We start from the raw sequence: 20396 nt of genomic DNA, 5'->3' as shown, positions 1-20396 counted from the left end.
GAAGCCTTCTATTACACAGGTCCAGAGCAGCCTGGACACTTGTTGTTCTCCATGGTAGCACAACATCCTGCTCTAGCCCATGTTTAGTAGCACCATGGTAGCATTCCGGAAACGTCCATAAAGGATCCCCAAATATTTACAACATCTAACTGCACAGTTGTACAAACAGATGTTTTCTGAGAAATGTGTCTTTGAGGTTGTATTTTAACAAGTGCCTTCTTCTGTCCAAATATTTTGGGACTGTCAGAAATAACTGGATATTCAATGAACCCTTTGGTTTACACATTAGCCATGTTAACTGCTCAAATAGTAACAGTATATAGAAAGCAATGAGACCTTACTCAAAGTGAGTGGTTCCTACTGTTCAGAAGTTTGGAAACAATGTTTTTAGCAACTGTGCTAACAGTGGGCAACAGAATCAGAATCAGAAATACTTTATTGATCCCAGGAGGGAAATTACAGTTGTTACAGCTGCAACTGTTCATGTAAGAATAAACACTCTATAAAAAAAATAAAAAATACATTTAGAACAAAGAGAGAAAAAATATTAGAAAAAATTGAAATGTATATATATATATAAATTACATTGAATTTAGTAAATATATGTGATATAACTGTGATAATAAATATGGAAAATTATTGCGCCCGAGTTATTGCACACATTGAACAGAATTACAGTGCTATTATTATTATTATTATTATTATTATTATAATTATTATTATAATTATTATTATTATTATAATTATTATTATTATTATTGCACATATTAACAGTATAATCCGCGTATTGCACAGCTGAACCATAGTGTCACACACTGAGGGAGGAGTTATAGAGTTGGTGATGGCCACAGGTTGGAATGACCTCCTGTGGTGCATTTTGGTGGAATGAGTCCTGCACGATCAGGGCATTCCCTCAATAAAGGGCCTTTTGATTTCTGGAAATGAAAAAATGCATGTCTGTAATGAAAACAAGAAGAAATTTGTCCAATCAGGATGTTTTTTCTCTGTAGTATCCAGGTAGAAATAGCCAAGCAAGCTCTTCCATTGGATAGGACGATAGGAGCTACATTGAAGGCCTTGTTAGTGCTGACATACTAATAATAAAAAGCTTACATTAACATAGCATTAACATGCTAAACTGAAAAGCCACCTCTGGTCATTAATAAATGTCTGTAATTTCAGTTAATTTGTTATTAATGAGTATCATGATGGTGCTCATATTTCATTGATTGACAAGCTTCGGTTGGAAATGAAAGGGTTAAATCTGGAAAACTGCCCAGTTGGTGAAAAAAACATTTTTGATTGTTTTATTGGGAAAAAATAGTATTTCTATTTTAAATATTGTTGATTATCTGGTTCCAGTGGCACCTGTCAAAAGGTGAGATAGGCAGAAACTGAACAGCCATTTTTTTAAAAAGCAGGACAAATGGGCAAGCATAAAAATCTGAGCCACTTTGACATGAACCCAATTGTCTTCTGGAAGACTGGGTCAGAACATCTCCAGAACATCAGGCAGGTCTTCTCAGGTGTTCCCGTTATGCAGTCTCTGGTCAGTACCTTTCAAAAGTGCTCCAAAGAAGGACAACCAGTGAATCAGCGATGGGGTCATGGACACCCAAGCCTTTAGATGCGATCCATAGAGGACGCACCTCACCACTAGGATCTGCTATAACATTTTTGTGCCAGATATGACAGAACACCTTCAGAGGTCTTGTGGAGTCCATGGCTCGACCGTTCAGAGCTGTTTTGGTGGCATGAGGGGGATCCATCTCGTCTCTTTGGCCCCCTTTACTTCAAGTCCATGGGTTCAGATATGAGTGACTGTGTGCTGGCCTTCCATACAAGCAGATTCTGAACAGTGGTCCTATCACAGACTAGAACTTGGTCAAGCCTTTGGCCGGGTTTCCATTTAAGCCCTGTTGGGACTGGATTAGTTTATCAGTGGGATGCGCGGCAATAAAAAAACCTGTGAGTTTAGTACCTGAATGTTTGCATCACACAGTCACATGATCACATTTACATCATCTGCAACCAGGCAGTCGAACAGACACTGGCTCTTATGTCAACTCACAGCAAAGAAGAAGATATCTTAGCAAGTGTAATCTTCAGTGTAATGTCCAAATATTTGTGGACACTCTTTCTAAAGAGTACCTTCGCTACTTTAAGTTGCACCCACAGCTTGTCTAGTCCCTGTAGAGAAGTATCCACTTTTCAAGCCCCACTAATGCTGCCTAATGCCAGGCATGGGCTAGTAGAGGAGTATAAAGCCCCCCAGCAGCAGCATTGAGCAGTGGAAGAGCTATACTCTCTGGAATGACAGATGGTTAATGCTCCATCATTCCAGTACTTTTGGGATGAGTCTGAGAGTTGGGGATGATGAGGTTGGGTGCTGATGATCATCCAGCATCCTGACCTCAGTAATGCTCTTGTCGCTCAGTGCAATCAAATCCTCACAGCACTGTGAGTGCTCCAAAATCGAGTAGATAGTGTTCCTTGGACAGTAGAGACAGCTACTTCAACAAAAGCAGGATAAGCTTGTTTTTAATACACTTGATGTCAGAAGAAAACAATGAATAACGAAGGTGGCCCAATACTTTTGTCAATTTATTATTAAAACAATTGCCGTTTAGAGGGAAATGTAACTATTGATGGCTGTTGTTTGCTGAGGTGGGGAATCACATTTTCGGTCATATCTGTGGTGATAGCTTTGCAGAAATTAGCAAATAGGCAGTGACTCAGTGACACAACCGGAAACCCAACACCCCATGACTAACCATGAGTAAAGATTAGTTATCACATCAGTTCATGTGATCACTGTTATTCAGAGCAGTTTTCCATGAAAGCATTACGGGCCGGAGATTTTTAACACTGTCACCCTCAACGGTTCTGCAGTTCGTTGTCTCTTTATCACAGAGCAGAGGCAGAGCGTCCTGTCACCTGCTATCTGACCTCCTTTAGACTCTGTGTGATCTCTGGGCCTTCTGTGTTCACAGTGGAAGCAAGCTCTACAGGGGAACTCCAGCGCTCAAAACTCGCAGAAACGTTGCTGACTTTGCCTGACGTCTCAACACGGTTGACATTTGGTTAAAAAAAGTCAAAAGCAGGTCGTTAAAAAGACGTCTAGAAACAGACGTCCCTCTATGTCTAAAGTAAACGGACAGTGATTCAGGAGTTAAAAACCCATTAAAATCCCATTAAAACCATTAATGTTGTTGATTAAACCATCATGGATTGGAATGCTGCCATTTAACCATACCTTGGGTAGATGGTGGATAAAAGCAATAACCCACAGGAGGCTGTTTGTTAAATACTTTAAACCTCTTGTGGCTTCATTGCAGCACAATATCAGAACTGCAGCCTCTTCATGAGATCACACAACACCACAGGAGGAACCACAGCAGCTATTTAGCGAGACTGTGGCAATGTACGTATGACAGGCCGTGAGGTTCTTTAACCGTAAGGCAAAAAGAACCACAAAGGAACTGTACTGAAACCAGCATCGCAGGACTGTCTCATTTTGGTTAGCTTGAGAGGCTCTTGAAATGCTGGAACAGCCCAACATGGGCAACTGCCTTGGTACCTTGCCTTGAAAACGTGAGGTCTTCTTTTTCATACACTGTTTCCAATATTTTGTCCACTCCTGTAGAGGTCCTTCACTTAACCGTAGCTCAGAAAAATCAGCTTTAGCATCAGATAGCCTGACGAGACCAGTCGTCTCTCTGTTGCCACTGTGGTTCACCCTGATGGTTGCTTTGCATGTTTCCAGTCTGACCAGCTTGCCTCACTGCATTCTGAATAGTGCTGACGTTAGTTATCCCAGCGCCGGGGTAAGTGGTCTTAACCCCCTGCCTCAGCAGAGCCTTCAGATTTCCTTGGAAAGCAGCCGAGGAGAAATAAAAAGTGATGGGGTCGAAGACCGTGTTGACCGTGGTGAGCAGCAAGGCTTCGGACCTCCAGGGTACGTCTTTCTGGATGATGAACCCCTGAATGTGCGTGACGTTGTAGGGCAGGAAGCACAAGACGAAGACCAGCAGCGTGCCCACAGCCATGCCCACCGCCCTCCTCCGCTTCCCTTCGTTGAGACTGGACGTCCGCCGGAGGATCAGGATGAACCTCGTGTAGCAGAAGGTACAAACCAGGAGCGGGAGGACGTAGAGGACCAGGCACAGCTCCAGCCGCATGGGCAGCACCACATCCAGCTGAGACTGGGTGAAGTTGTTGTAGCAGTCCTGGGCGGGATTCTCGCCTCTGGTCAGGTGGTCCACGATGTAGACGAAGCAGAGGTGGGTGGAGGTGGTGATCCAAATGAAGCCGCTGCAGATGACACCATAGAGGGGCTTGCGATGGACCTTGTACTGGACGGGGAAGGCCACGCATAGGTAGCGGTCCACGCTGACGGCCATCAGCAGGACCGAGCTGGTGTAGATGGTGGAGAAGAAGACGAAGGTGGTGATGGGGCACAGGTAGCCGGGGAGGAACCACCGCATTTGCGACGCCGCCTCGTACATCTTCAGGGGCAGGAAGAGCAGGAACAGGAGGTCGGAGATGGTCAGGTTGAGCAGCAGGATGTCAGTGGGAGTGGGCTTCTCGCAGATCTTCTTGACGAAGGCATAGAAGGCGAGCACGTTTGCTGGCAGGCCAATCAAGAAGGTGAGGATGTAGACAGATAGGATCACTTGCCCAGACACCATAGCTCTGAGAAACGGATGAGGAGAAGATGGGGAGTTAACGACCATCAGCCTGTCCTTGAAAAGGCCACCTACACTTATGCAACTGATAGATTTGATGAGATTGGAGCTCAGACCTCAGAACTCCTTATAACTCAGAGTGGTCAATATGTCCTAAGAAACATTTATGCAGCAAGACGTGATGTTTAGTAAATGAGTAGAACCTCAATATCTGTCTATACAGACATTTATGGACAGAGTATATATCCTCTGGGCTGCCTTTAGAACAATGTGGATGTATTATTTTAGTAAAGCGTTTGTTTCTAGAAGAGTCAGTTCACAGATAATCCACCAGGGGATGGAAAACATGTATCTGATTTGATTTATTTATGTATATAATCGATTATATATGTATATATACATTTATAATTATTATTATTATATATACATTATTTAAGAATTATTTAAAAAAAATCATTATTTAATTATCATACAGATGTTGCAGATGTCTCAAACGTCAAATGTAATACACTTGACTTTAAAGGGTTAAGTTTTATTGGACGTAAACAAAACAAAAGTTTCAGGTCATTTTGAAGCATTTCTATTGGTCATTTTTTTGACACAATAAAACAGACTAAAATTATGTCAGAAGGTAAAAAACATCAAAAATAATTGAGATGGGCATTTTTTTGTGGAACAGCAATGATAAATATGTGTGTATGTATAGTCATAAGTTTGGACAACCTGATATTCTAAGAGAAAATAAGTAAACAATAACACAACTATTTAAATATGGATTTTTCTTTGCTATTTTAGACAAAACATTATTTTCTGAATTTTACAAAACTGACAAAAATAAAAACTTTGTTCACACCACATTTATATATGTTTCAGAACATGTTGGATTCAGTAAATAAACTGTGCATTTCTTTATAGGGGAGGAGACTTCTATGTTTTAGGTTGTTTAGGTAAGTTACTTAAAGCTAATCTTTTTAAACTTCCTTTAAAAAACATTTATTTTTTGTGTTTATTATTTAATTATGCGTATGTATTTTTTAATTATTTATTCTTTTACATTAATATCTTTGTCCTGTTTTATAACTTTCCTCTCAGTTTTAACTTCCAGGTACAGTCAACAGGCCCCAATGTGTTTCACTGACCATCTCACTTTACAAGCCTATGAACATTATGGTTAATACACACTACAAACTGAAGTTCTCAGTTATGAATGATTATACAATGCAGGAGTACTTACGTTAAAACCAGGAGTGATTCAGCCAGAGTTCTTCTCCTTCCTGTCTTTCCTTTTCCGTCACGGCTGTCCTGCCGACATCACTCGAGATTCATCAGAATGAATCCATTAACACCCTCTGCAGGACTTTTAGCTTTTTCCTGGACCGCGTTTCTCGTAATACCTCTTTCTTGGTCAGACCAGCCGCTAGTTCAGCCCCTCGAGTTTGATAGGTAGTTCCTGCTGCCTAAGTAATGAATACAAATAAATGAGGTCCATAAACCCGGAGTGACTTTTATGAGCAAGCAAGGCCATCTGTTTTTCCACGGGTGTGTATGAGAGTGTGTGTGAGTGTGTGTGTGAGTGTATGTGTGGAGTGACTGCTTTTCATAATCTTCCCTGAGCACGTGATGCCCTTCTTGTTTATAGTAGGAGCTACATCTCACATTAAACAAGGAATGGATCGCTCCTTCCAGGCGCCTCCATGAGGCTCTCAGCGTCCGGAACAGCAAAATCACCTCAGCCTTGGTCAGTTCGGAGGGATTTAGCGCATGCTGATTAACGATTCTCAGAAAAAGCACATGATTTGTAAGACTTATGTTTAATTATTAATTTTATTAATATTACTATTTAATCATAATAATTATTATTATTTAATAGTAAATATAATATTTTACATAAGTGTGTGGCTTTGGTTGGAGGTGAAAAGCTCAGATGTCGCTTAACAAGTCAATTTACCACCCTGTTATTTTCCTTAAGGGCTCATTGAACTACTGGGTGGTGTTCACGGTCTCCATTTTCCAAGCACTTGTGAAAAAAAAGTGTTATAGTGTGACACTTCATCAGACGATAGGCTGTGATATAATGTGATACAATATGATATGTTATTTATAATAAATGCTTATTAAATTAAATGAAAGCGTACAATGAATTAGCGAAGAATTCTCTAATTAGCACAGGCATTTTTAACAGTCCTTTATTTGACATTTTTTTCACAAATTCAATGAAAAATGAAACAAAAGCTCATAAAAATGACGTTTCTTACATTTTGAACATCACGCTGCAGTTTGTGCAGCGTACCTTTATATGCTATTAACGTCCAGAGTCTTCCACACACAAGCAGAAATGAGGGCAGATTATTGACGGATGAAGGCTAGTGAAGCTTGGCTAGTGAAGCTTGGCTTGGAGGAGGAGTGGTCATCACATTATCAGGAAGCCATCATTTGGTCTCGTAGGCATTGCAGCCGCCATCCTGGCAAACACAGAACGCACAATGACTGACCACATTTACAGAGAACCGGGTTCAAGCCTCCAGCAAAAGGCAATGGTGGCATGGAAATGCTCATGTAGGGCTCAGATGGGTGGACCGTGGGTTTGAACATACACATACCTTGTTATGGGACCCAGCTGGACTTCCCAAATAGGTCCCATTGTTACAGACCACCCTAATCTCTAATGGGTCCCACCTAGGCCCCATTTGCAGTGTACAACCCAGATATGGGCCCATCCTTAACCCCTCCTGGTCCCATTACTAACACTGGTGGGCAACCATATGTGGGGTCAACATGGGCAAAAGGGTAAAACCTTCTGGTTCACAGTTGGGCGACCCTCACAGGCCCCACATGGACACGTTAGCTGGGCATCCTCCTCTGGTCTCCACCGGCTAGCATTAGCTATGGCTAATGTGAGAGTGTGAGTGGGTGTAGGACACAGTCTCAGTGGTAATGTGGAGTGGAGAACTCTCTATGCAGTGGTGTAACGAGGGTCCTACTAGTACAGTCAAGCAGAAAAACAGCAACAGATGGGCTGCGGAGGAAAAAAAAAGCCCACCTTTATGGTATATGTGGTACAGTATTTCTGATAAAATGGCCAATGGCTGTATGTACAAGACAGTAGTACCTAATGAACTGGAAACGCAGTGTAATCAGCATGAGAGTGGGGTCTGGTGTGTTGGAGCAGATAAAACACAGAAATGGGTCAGAGGTGAAATGGTGCTCATTAATCACGGTTTGGTTCACACCACGGTCTGGACCTCGCTTTTCTATACAAGTTTCCTAAATCAGGGACAAAAATGCATCAAAAAACCCAAATTCATGAAAAGCTAATCTCATTCCTGTTCATTAATTTCCAACAGACAGTCATGCAAGAAGCTAGTGTTTTACAGCGCCCCCTGGAGGTTGTCGGTACAGCAAGTATCTCAGGCAGCCATGGCCTAAATGTTAGCATAGCAAGCTTGGGACGGGAAGGTCGCTGGCTTGATCCCCTGGTCCGGCAGGTAGTTGGGGGTGGGTGCAAGTAAGGGCCGGTGCTTTCTCCTCCTCAGTATTTACGACTGAGGGGCCCTTGAGGAAACTACCGAACCCTTATGTGCTTCCTGGGCAATGAGGTGTGTGTTCTCACTGTGTGTGTGTGTGTGTGTGTGTGTGTGTGTGTGTGTGTGTCTTTGCTCAGATGTTGTTTTACAAGCCTACTACCTTACCAGTGTCAGTGTCCTCTGAGTGTCCTCGTGGCAGAGTGTGCGGTCAGCTAGCTAAAGATATTGTGACCAGGTTAGCTTTTAGCCTAGCACTCGCCTACCATCTGCTACCACTTCCCTGTGTTTGGCCCCTATAATTCAGCTCTGTCCAGTTCTACTGCACTTTTAAGGAAACACAGTCTTGTTTGGGGTCTTTTCACCTGATGGACGGTACTTACTGCGCAGGCTGCTGCCATTGTCCTGCCATTGCCATCCTAATGGCTTACAGCTGAACATGGGCAAAGGAAGGGACCCCCACCTCTGGTATCAGCATGTTACACCATTAATGTCACATTCAGTGCATTAAGTGTGCAGGTGTTCTGTTGTCGATAGGAGACCATGTGTTGTACCTTTTTGTGATGTTTCTGTAGAGATCCTCCGTAGCTGTGTCCCTCACCTAGGTGCTGACGTTGAAGTCCAAATGGTCAGTCTTAAACTGTTTCATGCTCTTTCTGCTCGACTCTGTATGAGATCTGAATACATAAAGTCAGCGTTAAAGTTTTAACGTAAAAAGAAACACGGTGCAGCTAAGGCACATTTTTAAAAGGCTCATATAATATAAAAAAATAATCCACTAAACAAAAAAAATCACTAAAATTATTGCACCATCTATTCTCCAATCAATCCAAACAGTCCACAAAAACCAGCACATATGTACACTGCCCATTCAGCCTATTGCAGTTTAGCCCCGCCCATTCACACTGAAGTTATGAGGCATGTTCAGCTTGATTGTTTGCAGATATCAGACTTTAAAGGACAGCAACACAGTACAAAAACTGCAGATTTCCAAGGTTTAATGAGAGATTGGAAAATTATCCTATAAGAATCATTTTATTTGAACATAAAACTACACAAAAAGCCATCAGTGGCACAAAAAAGGAAAAGGCTAGTTCCCTTTGAGTGATCTTTTATAGACTTGCTTATGTAGTTTTAGACACTGTTCACTCTTAAACCTAAAGGTGCTACAAAGGGTTCTTTGAGCGATGCCATAGAAGAACCAATTTGGTTCCTTCATTTTGTAAAAGAGATGTGTGAGATCGCAATCACCACTTACAAATGTGATTTTGTTAGAGATCACATTCATATTTTGTTAGCGATCACATTTACCAATCGCAAATGTGATGTGTGTGGTTTTTTTAGATCACAATCACGTTTTTTTTTTAAAGATAACAATCACCAATAACATGTGTTGTTGGTTTTTGGAGATAGCAATCACCAATCACAGATGTGTTTTTTTTTTTGTAAACACAATTTACAACACTAACACTAATTATAAATGTGTTATTTTTGGAAATTACAAGATCACAGTCACTCACAAATGTCATATTTTGTCAGAGATCACATTCTCCTATCACAAATGTCATGGTTTCTTGGAGATCACAATCACACGTGATGATTTTTTTTTAGATGTGCTTTATTTTTTTGAAGGGGGATCACAATCACAGAAATCACAAACATTAGCACTCATGATCACAAACATGATTTTTTACGAGACTACAATCACCACTCACAATTGCGACATTTTGTTAGATATCACATTCACCAATCACAAATACAAATATGATGGGGTTTTCAGGGAACACAATCACAAATGTGATGATTTGTTTTGGAGTTAGCAACCACCAATCACAGATTATTTCCCCCTTTTTTTTAGAAATCCCAAACACTAATCACAAATGTAATTTTTGCAATTATCACAAATGTAATGTTTTCATTACATTTACAAGATCACAATTACACAGGTGTGTTTTTGTGTGGGGGAGGTCACAATCACCCATTTGATGATTTGTTTTAGATTTAGATAAATTTGTTTTTTAGAAATTCCAAACACTAATCACAAATGTGATTTTCGCAATAATCTATCACAAATGTGATGTTTCTTGGATCTCACAATTCCAAATGTGATGTTTCTTGGAGCTCACTATCCCAAATGTGATGTTTCTTGGAGCTCACTATCCCAAATGTGATGTTTCTTAGAGATCACAATCACAAATGTGATGTTTCTTGGAGAACACAATCACAAATGTGATGTTTCTTAGAGATCACAATCACAAATGTGATGTTTCTTAGAGAACACAATCACCCATGTGATGTTTTTTGGAGAACACAATCACCCATGTGATGTTTTTTGGAGAACACAATCACCCATGTGGGTTTTGGAAATGTTGGATGGATCATTTAGTTTGAGAAGGTCTGCATGCAGGCCTCTCAGTCATAAAACCAAAAGACACGTCTGTAAACTGTACCTCCTTTTCCAGCGGAAGACCATCACAGCAAGTATGGCAAGGATGACACACACCACAGCTGCCACAATAGCCAGTATCCTTCCTGTAAGGGATGAAGCAAAGGACTTAACCAGGACATCAACAAGAGGAGGTCTCTCACCTGCTGACTGACGGGCACACTGAGCAGAAATGCAGTACCTCCTGACAGTGGCTGCTGGGTAGGCATCTGGTAAACATCTTTGCCCAAGTAGTTAGAGGCCTGACAGGACAGGCTGTGGGTCAGAGGTCCCGTTAACTCTGACACTGCCACTCTTCCGGTGTAGTTAGTTGTTGTATTGAAGTGTGGATGGAGAGCGCTGCTTCCATTAACCCTCCAGGAGACGCTAGCTCTGGGCTCTGCCTCTGCACGGCACACACACTGCATACCTCCAGCCCACTCTGAGCATGCGGAGTCCAGCAGGATGGTGGGAGGAACTGAGTAAAAGTTCATTTACAACAACAGGACATGTTTACAACTCATTTCTAGGATGCAGGAAATAATTGTTGAACTTTCTAACAGTAAGACATGCTTTACAGCAATCAGCCATAACATTAAAACCTCTATCTAATATTGTATATATTCTCCTCATGCTCTGACTTGTCTCCACAAGACCTCTTATGGTGCCATGTGGTAAGTATTACGACAGGACTTTAAGTCCTGTAGGTTGAGCATCAATAAGACTTTGGCACCCATGACCCTGTTGCCAGTTAACAGATTGTCCTTCCTTGGAGCACTTTTGGTAGGAACTGACCAAAGAATGCAGACCGGGAACACCCCACCAGACCTGCCCGTTGTTCTGGAGATGTTCTGACCCAGCCGTCTAGAACATCACAGTTCTTGGTTCTTGTCAAAGTGTCTCTGATTCTTACAGTTCAGTTCAAGAACTGACTGTTCTATATCCCACTCCTTGACAGGTGCCATAAATGCCATTTAATGAATGTTATTCAGATCACCTGTCAGTTTTAATGTTATGGCTGATCAGTGTATGTCCTGTGCAGTGTGTTTGCATATTAAATATTTGGTAACACTCTATTTGGAGTGGTCCTTAATGATGATTAATAAACTCTTAACAGTGTATCAGTAACACATCAACAGCAGATCAGTGCAGTAGCAGTAGTGAAGTGTCTGAAAACTCTGAGGTAAACATCCTAAAGTACATTTAGAAGATGTTCTGGTGAAGCTTTACTGACAGTAAGTAACCTTAACCTTAACCTTAACCCTGAGTCTAACCCTAGCTTTAACCCTGAGTCTAACTCTAACCCTAACCTTAACCCAAAACCTAACCCTAACCTTAACCTTAACCCAAAACCTAACCCTAACCTTAACCTTAACCTCAACCCAAAACCTAACCCTAACCTTAACCTTAACCCAAAACCTAACCTTAACCTTAACCTTAACCGTAACCGTAACCGTAACCGTAACCTTAACCGTAACCGTAACCTCAACCCAAAACCTAACCCTAACCTTAACCTTAACCGTAACCTCAACCCAAAACCTAACCTTAACCTTAACCATAACCGTAACCTTAACCGTAACCTCAACCCAAAACCTAACCCTAACCTTAACCCTAACCTTAACCTTAACTCAAAACCTAACCCTAACCTTAACCTTAACCCAAAACCTAACCTTAACCTTAACCCAAAACCTAACCCTAACCCTAACCCTAACCTTAACCTTAACTCAAAACCTAACCCTAACCTCAACCCAAAACCTAACCCTAACCTTAACCCAAAACCTAACCTTAACCTTAACCCAAAACCTAACCCTAACCTTAACCCAAAACCTAACCCTAACCTTAACCTTAACCCAAAACCTAACCTTAACCTCAACCCAAAACCTAACCCTAACCTTAACCTTAACCGTAACCTTAACCGTAACCTCAACCCAAAACCTAACCCTAGCCTTAACCTTAACCTTAAGCTTAACCCAAAACCTAACCCTAACCTTAACCTTAACCTTAACTCAAAACCTAACCCTAACCTTAACCCAAAACCTAACCTTAACCTTAACCTTAACCCAAAACCTAACCCTAACCCTAACCTTAACCTTAACTCAAAACCTAACCCTAACCTTAACCTCAACCCAAAACCTAATCATAACCTTAGCCCTGAGTCTAATCCTAACCTTAACCTTAACCCAAAACCTAACCTTAACCTCAACCCAAAACCTAACCTTAACCTTAACCCAAAACCTAACCTTAACCTCAACCCAAAACCTAATCCTTACCTTAACCCTGAGTCTAATCCTAACCTTAACCTCATCCCAAAACCTAATCCTAACCTTAACCCTCACTCTAATCCTAACCTTAACCCTCACTCTAATCCTAACCTTAACCCTCACTCTAATCCTAACCTTAATCTCAACCCAAAACCTAATCATAACCTTAGCCCTGAGTCTAATTCTAACCTTAACCTCAACCCAAAACCTAACCTTAACCTTAACCCTGAGTCTAATCTTAACCTTAACCTCAACTTGACTTGTACATGTACTTGCGGTGCGGCTTAGTTTACCATGGTCAAAAGATCAGTCCGTACAAACCATCAGTGAAGGCCCCTAATCAATGATGATAACATCTGGGGGTCTTTATTTATCCTTTCTCGCTTTCCTTACCTTCTTTTTTTTGTCCTAGCAAATAAGACTTGTGTTAGGCCTCATGGTGCTCATATGTGCTTGGACTCCACATATTGCCGCTAGTGGGCCTACTTTCTTATATGAAGTATAATATAAAGTATTATATCAAATATAAACTGGTTATGTGCAGAAAAACCCAATCTGCACAGGTTCTGTTTACTTATTTTAGCTCTAAAACAACAAATATAGGTCATTTGCATACAACCAAACCCTTACAGAACATCTCAGGTCTCAGTGGACCATGTACCCACCAGCACATGGGGTGTTCTGACCATACAAAACACAGCAATGAATCTCAAATGAGGAGATGCCAGGTGCACAGTGCACACATTTGACCTTGAGATGTCAGAACTTCAGACTGTACTCACAGTGGACATTCAGCAGTATTTGTTCAGATTGACCCTGTCCTTTGGAGTTATGGGCAATGCAGGAGACTGCCGTGTCTCGCCTGACGTCTTGGAGTGAAAAAGTTCCCGTGGCCTTGTGTGTTGTGGTGGAACTCTTTTCATTGACAAGCCACTCATAGTCAGTTGGTGGAGGGTTGCCATTACTGGTACATGTGAGTGAGACAGTAGACCCCTCAACCACGCTCTTTTCTGTCCACTCTATTTTCACATTTCTGGGAGAATCTGTGGAAATACATAGAACATGAGCTGTATATTAGTACAGGCCTACAGGATATGGGAATATTAACAGTCCAGACCTATATAATTAGTACGGGCCTAAAAGATACTAAACTATCTATAGTCCACAACTGTATATTAGTACAGGCCCACAAGATAATGGACTATTTATAGTCCAGAATTGTATATTAGTGCAGGCCTACAAGATACTGGACTATCTATAGTCCATAACTGTCTATAGTACAGACCTACAAGATATGGGACTATTTGTAGTCCAGAACTGTATATTAACGCAGGCCTACAGGATATGGGAATATTAACAGTCCAGAATTGTATATTAATGCAGGCCTACAAGACATGGGACTATTTATAGCCCAGAACTGTATATTAATACCGGCCTACAAGATATAGGACTATTTATAGTCCATAGCTGTCTATAGTACAGGCCTACAAGATATGGGACTATTTGTAGTCCAGAACTGTATATTAATACAGGCCTGGAAGATACTGGACTATTTACAGTCCATAACTTTCTACAGTACAGACCTACAAGATATGGGACTATTTGTAGTCCAGAACTGTATATTAATGCAGGCCTACAGGATATGGGAATATTAACAGTCCAGACCTATATAATTAGTACGGGCCTACAAGATACTGAACTATCTAAAGTCCAGAACTGTATAATAGTACAGGCCTACAAGATACTGGACTATTTATAGTCCAAAACTGTATATTAGTACAGGTCTACAAGATACTGGACTATCTATAGTCCAGGACTGTCTGTAGTATAGGCCTACAAGATATGAGACTGTTTATGGTCCAGAACAGTATATTAGTACGGGCCTATAAGATATGCGACTATTTATAGTCCAAAACTGTATATTAGTACAGGCCTACAAGATATGGGACAATTTATAGTCTAGAACTGTATATTAATGCAGGCCTACAAGATACTGGACTATATATAGTCCAGAACTGTATATTAGTACAGGTCTACAAGACATGGGACTATTTATAGTCCATAACTCTATAGTACAGGCCTACAAGATGTGGGACTATTCATAGTCCAGAACTGTATATTAATACAGGCCTGGAAGATACTGGACTATTTACAGTCCATAACTTTCTACAGTACAGACCTACAAGATATGGGACTATTTGTAGTCCAGAACTGTATATTAATGCAGGCCTACAGGATATGGGAATATTAACAGTCCAGACCTATATAATTGTCCATAACTGGTATTAGTACGGGCCTACAAGATATGGGACTATCTATAGTCCAGAACTGTATATTAGTATGGGCCTACAAGATATGGGACTATTTATAGTCCAGAACTGTATATTAGTACAGGCCTACAAGATACAGGACTATTTACAGTCTCAGTTCATTTGCTGGGTTTAGTGGCTCAGTTAGTGGTCTGAAAATCACCTCATATTAATAAAACTTAATTAACTGATATAAAAAAAAAATTATATAAAGTGGAATGTAAATGTTTGGGCACCCCTGGTCAAAATCTCTTTCAAACCATTAAAACATAAAAGAGCGTGAGGCAAACACATTTTATGGTCAGTGCTTAGTAATACTTCAGTAAGTAGCCTATCACAGCTAATAAATGCTCTCTGTAGCAGCTAAGGGTCTTTCAGTCCTTCAGTTTGTATTTTTTGGATTTTCGCCCACTCTTTCAGCAAATGGCTTCAAGTTCTGTGGGATTCTTGGCCTGTCTTGCAGCACTGCTCTTCTGAGGTCTAGCCACAGGCTTTTAATAACTGTGAGGACCATGGCAATGCTCAGCATCTTGGGGCAGTCCATTGAGGATTTGGAGAGTTGTTTTGCATCTTTTTTACAGATAGTGTGATATCTGCTTCCAAGATTTGCTAAAATTGTATGAACCGTAGAACAGTGCACCACAACTACAAAGTCTGTGAAATCTTCCTGAAGGTCTTTTGCAGTCAGACAGGGGTTTTAATTTACAAGTAGCTCCCTAGGGAAGTTTTCTCTGTCTTCCAGACCTCAGCTTCACCTCTATTATCTGAGGAACTGAGGAAGCAGCTACCTAAACCTGGACTTGAACCTGAACTGCTCATCAGCTGCTTAGAGAAGCCCATAGCTTCAAATTGTTGGGACAAGTTTTGAGGCCTTAAACAGCCTATGGCCCACCGGCTTCAATTACCAAAGCCCCACCAGTTTGTAGAGCAGCCCCTGTAGTTGCTGAGTAATACACCATAGTGTGTAATACTCATTTGTAGTGTTAAGGGGTTAAAGAAGCCCATAGCTGCTAATTGTTGGAGTATTTAGAAATTTGCATCACCTGGTCTTTCATAACGATCACTGTGAACAACCCATAGCCCTAACTGAGAGCTTAAATCTTTTGGGGTGTCCAAACTTTTGCATTGTGTTCCTTCCATGACTGATAATCATCTTTTACTAAAAACCTTGACCACTGGTGCCTTTACTTTTGCACGCCACTGTATAATGAGTAAAACCTGATTGCTTGTCGGCTTCACTCACATTTGAAGTCAAGCTTAAGCCCTTTACTCAATATAGCCTGGCCATTGAACATGCTTTTGCATTTGAGCCTCCTGCTCAGGTCCTGAAGCTTGGGTTTGAACTGTGCTTGGGCCACAGAAGTCCACAGTCCATCCTTGTCCATCGTGGAGGTCACCTTGTTAGAAACATAACGCAAGCCCAACCATTCCGGCAGTGGTGGAGATGAAGGACAGGAATGCTGGACTGTGCAGTTGGCAGAGAACAATTGTCCCTCCACTTGTGGGCTCTCCATGGAGATCTCAGGAGTCTTAGGTTTCACTGTGAGAAAGCATTAACATCAAACAGAGCTCGGCAGCATAAATGAAACACAAAAAGCCTTACACAAAAAGTCATGGCTTAGCAAGGTGTGGGAATGAGGCAATTAAGCTGTGGCCACAACTTAGCAAGGTATAGGAATGAGGTAATTAAGTCATGGCCACAACTGAGTAAAGAATGGGAACAAGATAATTTAGTCATGGCCGCAATTTAGCAAGGTGTGGGAATGAGATAATTAAATAATGGCCACGATTTAGTAAGGCATGGAAACAAGTCATGGCCACAACTTCGTAAGGCATGTGAACAAGATAATTAAGTCATAGCTCCAACTTAGTAAGGCTTAAAAACAAGATAATGAAGTAATGGCCATGACTTAGTAAGATGTGGAAACAAGATAATTAAGTCATGGCCATTATTTAGTAAGGCGGGGGAACAGGACAATTAAGACATGACCACAACTTAGTAAGGTGTGGAAACAAGATAATTATTGATTTAGTAAGGCATGGAAACAAGATAATTAAGTCATGGCCGTGATTTAATACAGTGGGGGAACAAGGCAATTAAGTTGTGGCCACAACTTAGTAAAGCATAAGAACAAGATAATTAAGTCATAGCCACAATTAAGCAAGGTGTGGGAATGAGATAATTAAGTCATGGCCATGCCTTAGTAAGGTGTGGGAATGAGAATTAAGTCATGACCACAACTTAGTAAAGCATGGGAACAAGATATTTAAGTCATGGCCACAACATGGTAAGATGGGGAAACAAGGTCATTAAGTCATGGCCACAACTTAGTAAGAGGTGGAAACAAGATCATTAAGTCATGGCCATGATTTAGTAAGGCTGGGGAACAAGATAATTAAGTTGTGGCCACAACTTAGTAAAGCATGGGAACAAGATATTTAAGTCATGGCTACAACTTAGCAAGCTGTGGGAATGAGATAATTAGGTCATGGCCATGATTTAGTAAGGCTGGGGAACAAGATAATTAACTTGTGGTCACAACTTAGTAAAGCATGGAAACAAGATAAATAAGTCATGGCTACAATTTAGCAAGCTGTGGGAATGAGATAATTAGGTCATGGCCATGCCTTAGTAAGGTGTGGAAATTAGATAATTAAGTCATGGCCACAACTTAGTAAAGCATGGCAACAAGATAATTAAGTGACTCAACATGACTTAGTTTATTAATGATTGATGTCTCCATCGGGGCTTCGTAGCAGTGTGTATACTCACCAATGTTTATTTTGACGTAGTGGTATTTGTTTTTGGTGTCAGGATGGATCCATGGATACAGATGTAATCTGTCATCTGCAGGGCGGACTCTGTCAATCTTCAGACTGCAGTCTCCCTGCTCAGGGTTTCCAGGGACTGACGTTCTTCCTCTGAATTCACTGGTTATATCTGCAGTGTTTCTGGAATACACTACTGGAGATGACGTTTTTCTATACTCGTACCAAACCACTTTAGTGTGCGAGCTGGTGTTGCATGGCAATATCACACAGCTGCCCTCAACAGCTGTAACTGACTGTGGCACCTGAACCACCCAGCCGTGGCACAGGCAGCTCAGCTGTAAAACTGGAGAAAGAGGAGCAGAGAGTCTGTTAAGCTCATTATGCAAGGGTCAGTACGCAATACTTTCTTTGGTTCACTTTTGGTCAGAGGGGATAATAGGTAACTTCTGTACTACTTGGTCAGAGGTGGCAAATGGTAACTGCAGCTGGATTGAGCTAATTAGACCTTTCCAGGCTGTTGGAACAAAATCCCAGGGGTCAACCGTTTGGTCAACATTCTATAATAAAAAAAAATCATCTTTGGCTGTTTGACCATATTCCACTCATTGAATAAATTGTCTAATGCTGATTATATCCACTAGGTGGCAATTTCATAAAAGGATATCATTGTCTGAAAGTTGTGAAAAACAGAATTGTATGCTGTAATGTGACTCATCGAATTGCAGAAACATGGCAATAAAATGTACTTCTATGTTACCCTGAAAAGCATGTGTGACCGCTCGGTTGAGTTGCCCGGTTAGGGTAAATAGAAATGGATGCTAACATTTTCTCAGCAAAAACACGACACAGGATCATATTATTACATTTCATTGCTAGACTGACTGGCAAACCTGTTAGTACCTTAATTAAATAATGTCATTTACTCTTTGTTTAGTAAGACATGATTTTATATTAATTTTAATATAATTAATCATAGGTATGGCTACAGCTATCTAAATAACCTTGCATTAATATTATTATTTAATATTGCATTTAATATTAATATTTCTACAGATCCCTCCTGTCTTTCTTTTAATATGTTTAGTATGTATATAGTTTTGTCATCCTGTAGAGCATGAACCTGAGCCTCACCACAAGCATTTCAATGCATAAATGTCCTGACATGTTGTGCAAATGACAAATAAACCTGAAACTTGAAACTTAAATTTTACTCTTACATGTATACGAGGCTGTAATTGGAGGGATATACATGTTTTAATGTTTATTAAGTACAGCAAACTTGATTTCAACTTGATATCTTGTTTTCTACATTTTTTAAATATAGATTGTTTTTGTAGAAATGTTGTTAGTACCCTTGTAATGCATGTGGGTGTGCTTGATTATATTCTAGTTCTACTGTTCTAGATTTATTCAGTTTTATTGATTTACAGTGGCCGTTTTGAAATGCTTGTTGTTTAATTCCTAGAATTACCCTAACTGGGCGAGTCAACCGGTAGTAGTGTAACTTTTAAAGGGTTAAACACAATATAATTACATCCTCTGAATGGTCTGGTCACAATCTGGGGTTTACATTTTGGTGTAAACCTCTGTAATATGAGTAACATGGTAAGATAAGAGTGTCAACTCAATCCCATATGTTTAATATGGGATTGAGTTGACACTCTTATCTTACCATGTTACTCATATTACAGAGGTGGGCCAATGTAATGTTAAGAGTCTTGCCCAAGGACACTTAAGAACAGAAAGCATAGAGATCAGGAATGTGGTAGATCACTCGCAGGTAGTGGTCTTATACATTGGACCATATAAATCACTTCACTTATAGTTCAAACAAATTCCTCAGACATTCCTACTATCCTACACACATAGCTGTCTATTTTTTTATTACATTTTTTATTTGTTCATTTAAATTAATTAATTGATTAATTAATTAAATTTTAGCCGTGTATCTGTCATTACTACACAAATCAACACCAGAGCAACACAATAGAACTAATTTGTTAATAAAAAAATAATTACTGGATGACTTAATTGCAGAAACATGACAATAAAATGCACATGTGACCACTTGGTTGAGTTGCCCTGTTAGGGTAAACAGCATCCATTTAAAATTAAGAACACATTTAAAGAATTGTTCAGTATAGAACAATAAAAAACCCAATGTTTACAGTCATATGACAGTAATACACATCTAACTAGATGTTGGCAAACTTTACCAGTTAGAACAAGTTTGAACACTTCATACACATCCATTACTGCCATCTGGAGCCTGGGAAAGGAAACAGAAGACAAAAGGAAGGTGACAAAAAGGCAGAATAAATTATTCTCCCAATTAGTCTCCCAACATTGACCCCAAAAGCATAAAGCCATGAAGCCATTGTGCTCCTTAAGTATCTTATTCTTTTAATAGCATACTGTCT

General features: G+C 40.4%; 3 protein-coding genes across 3 annotated transcripts in view; all 3 read right to left on the bottom strand.

The window, feature by feature from the left end:
- Nucleotides 1–765: 765 nt before the first annotated feature.
- LOC140537211 (free fatty acid receptor 2-like) lies at nt 766–6229 on the bottom strand. The gene is made up of 2 exons (XM_072659540.1): nt 5923–6229; nt 766–4695 (listed from the first exon to the last, which is right to left on the bottom strand). Exon 2 carries the CDS (start codon nt 4689–4691, stop codon nt 3690–3692), a length of 1002 nt encoding a protein of 333 aa, XP_072515641.1. The 5' UTR covers nt 4692–4695; nt 5923–6229; the 3' UTR covers nt 766–3689.
- A 629-nt stretch (nt 6230–6858) lies between these two features.
- Nucleotides 6859–20396, bottom strand: part of LOC140557588 (uncharacterized) — a 49031-nt gene continuing 35493 nt past the window's right edge. The window contains exons 15-19 of the mRNA XM_072682205.1: nt 13678–13938; nt 10837–11112; nt 10660–10741; nt 8764–8886; nt 6859–7150 (exon numbers count right to left, since the gene is read on the bottom strand). Coding sequence (XP_072538306.1) covers nt 8811–8886; nt 10660–10741; nt 10837–11112; nt 13678–13938 — 695 coding nt within the window. The 3' untranslated portion in view covers nt 6859–7150; nt 8764–8810. The remainder of the gene's footprint in view (nt 7151–8763; nt 8887–10659; nt 10742–10836; nt 11113–13677; nt 13939–20396) is intronic.
- On the bottom strand, nt 11120–13568 carry LOC140570865 (uncharacterized). Its single transcript, XM_072692642.1, has 3 exons — nt 13561–13568; nt 12815–12880; nt 11120–12688 (listed from the first exon to the last, which is right to left on the bottom strand). Exons 1-3 carry the CDS (start codon nt 13566–13568, stop codon nt 11827–11829), a joined length of 936 nt encoding a protein of 311 aa, XP_072548743.1. The 3' UTR covers nt 11120–11826.

The sequence above is a fragment of the Salminus brasiliensis genome, chromosome 1 (assembly GCF_030463535.1).
Source record: "Salminus brasiliensis chromosome 1, fSalBra1.hap2, whole genome shotgun sequence".
Taxonomy (NCBI): Eukaryota; Metazoa; Chordata; class Actinopteri; order Characiformes; family Bryconidae; genus Salminus; species Salminus brasiliensis.
The sequence above is the reverse complement of the archived record's forward strand: the minus strand, read 5'-3'. Positions and strand labels throughout refer to the sequence as shown.

What these genes read in the sequence shown, in the direction of transcription:
- LOC140570865 (XM_072692642.1), bottom strand. An exon ending in AGGTTAAGGTTAGGTTTTGG is followed by an intron (nt 12,689 to 12,814) that starts GTTAAGGTTAAG and finishes TTTTGGGTTAAG; the next exon opens with GTTAAGGTTAAGGTTAGGTT.
- LOC140537211 (XM_072659540.1), bottom strand. Translation starts at nt 4,691, where the DNA reads ATGGTGTCTGGGCAAGTGATCCTATCTGTCTACATCCTCACCTTCTTG.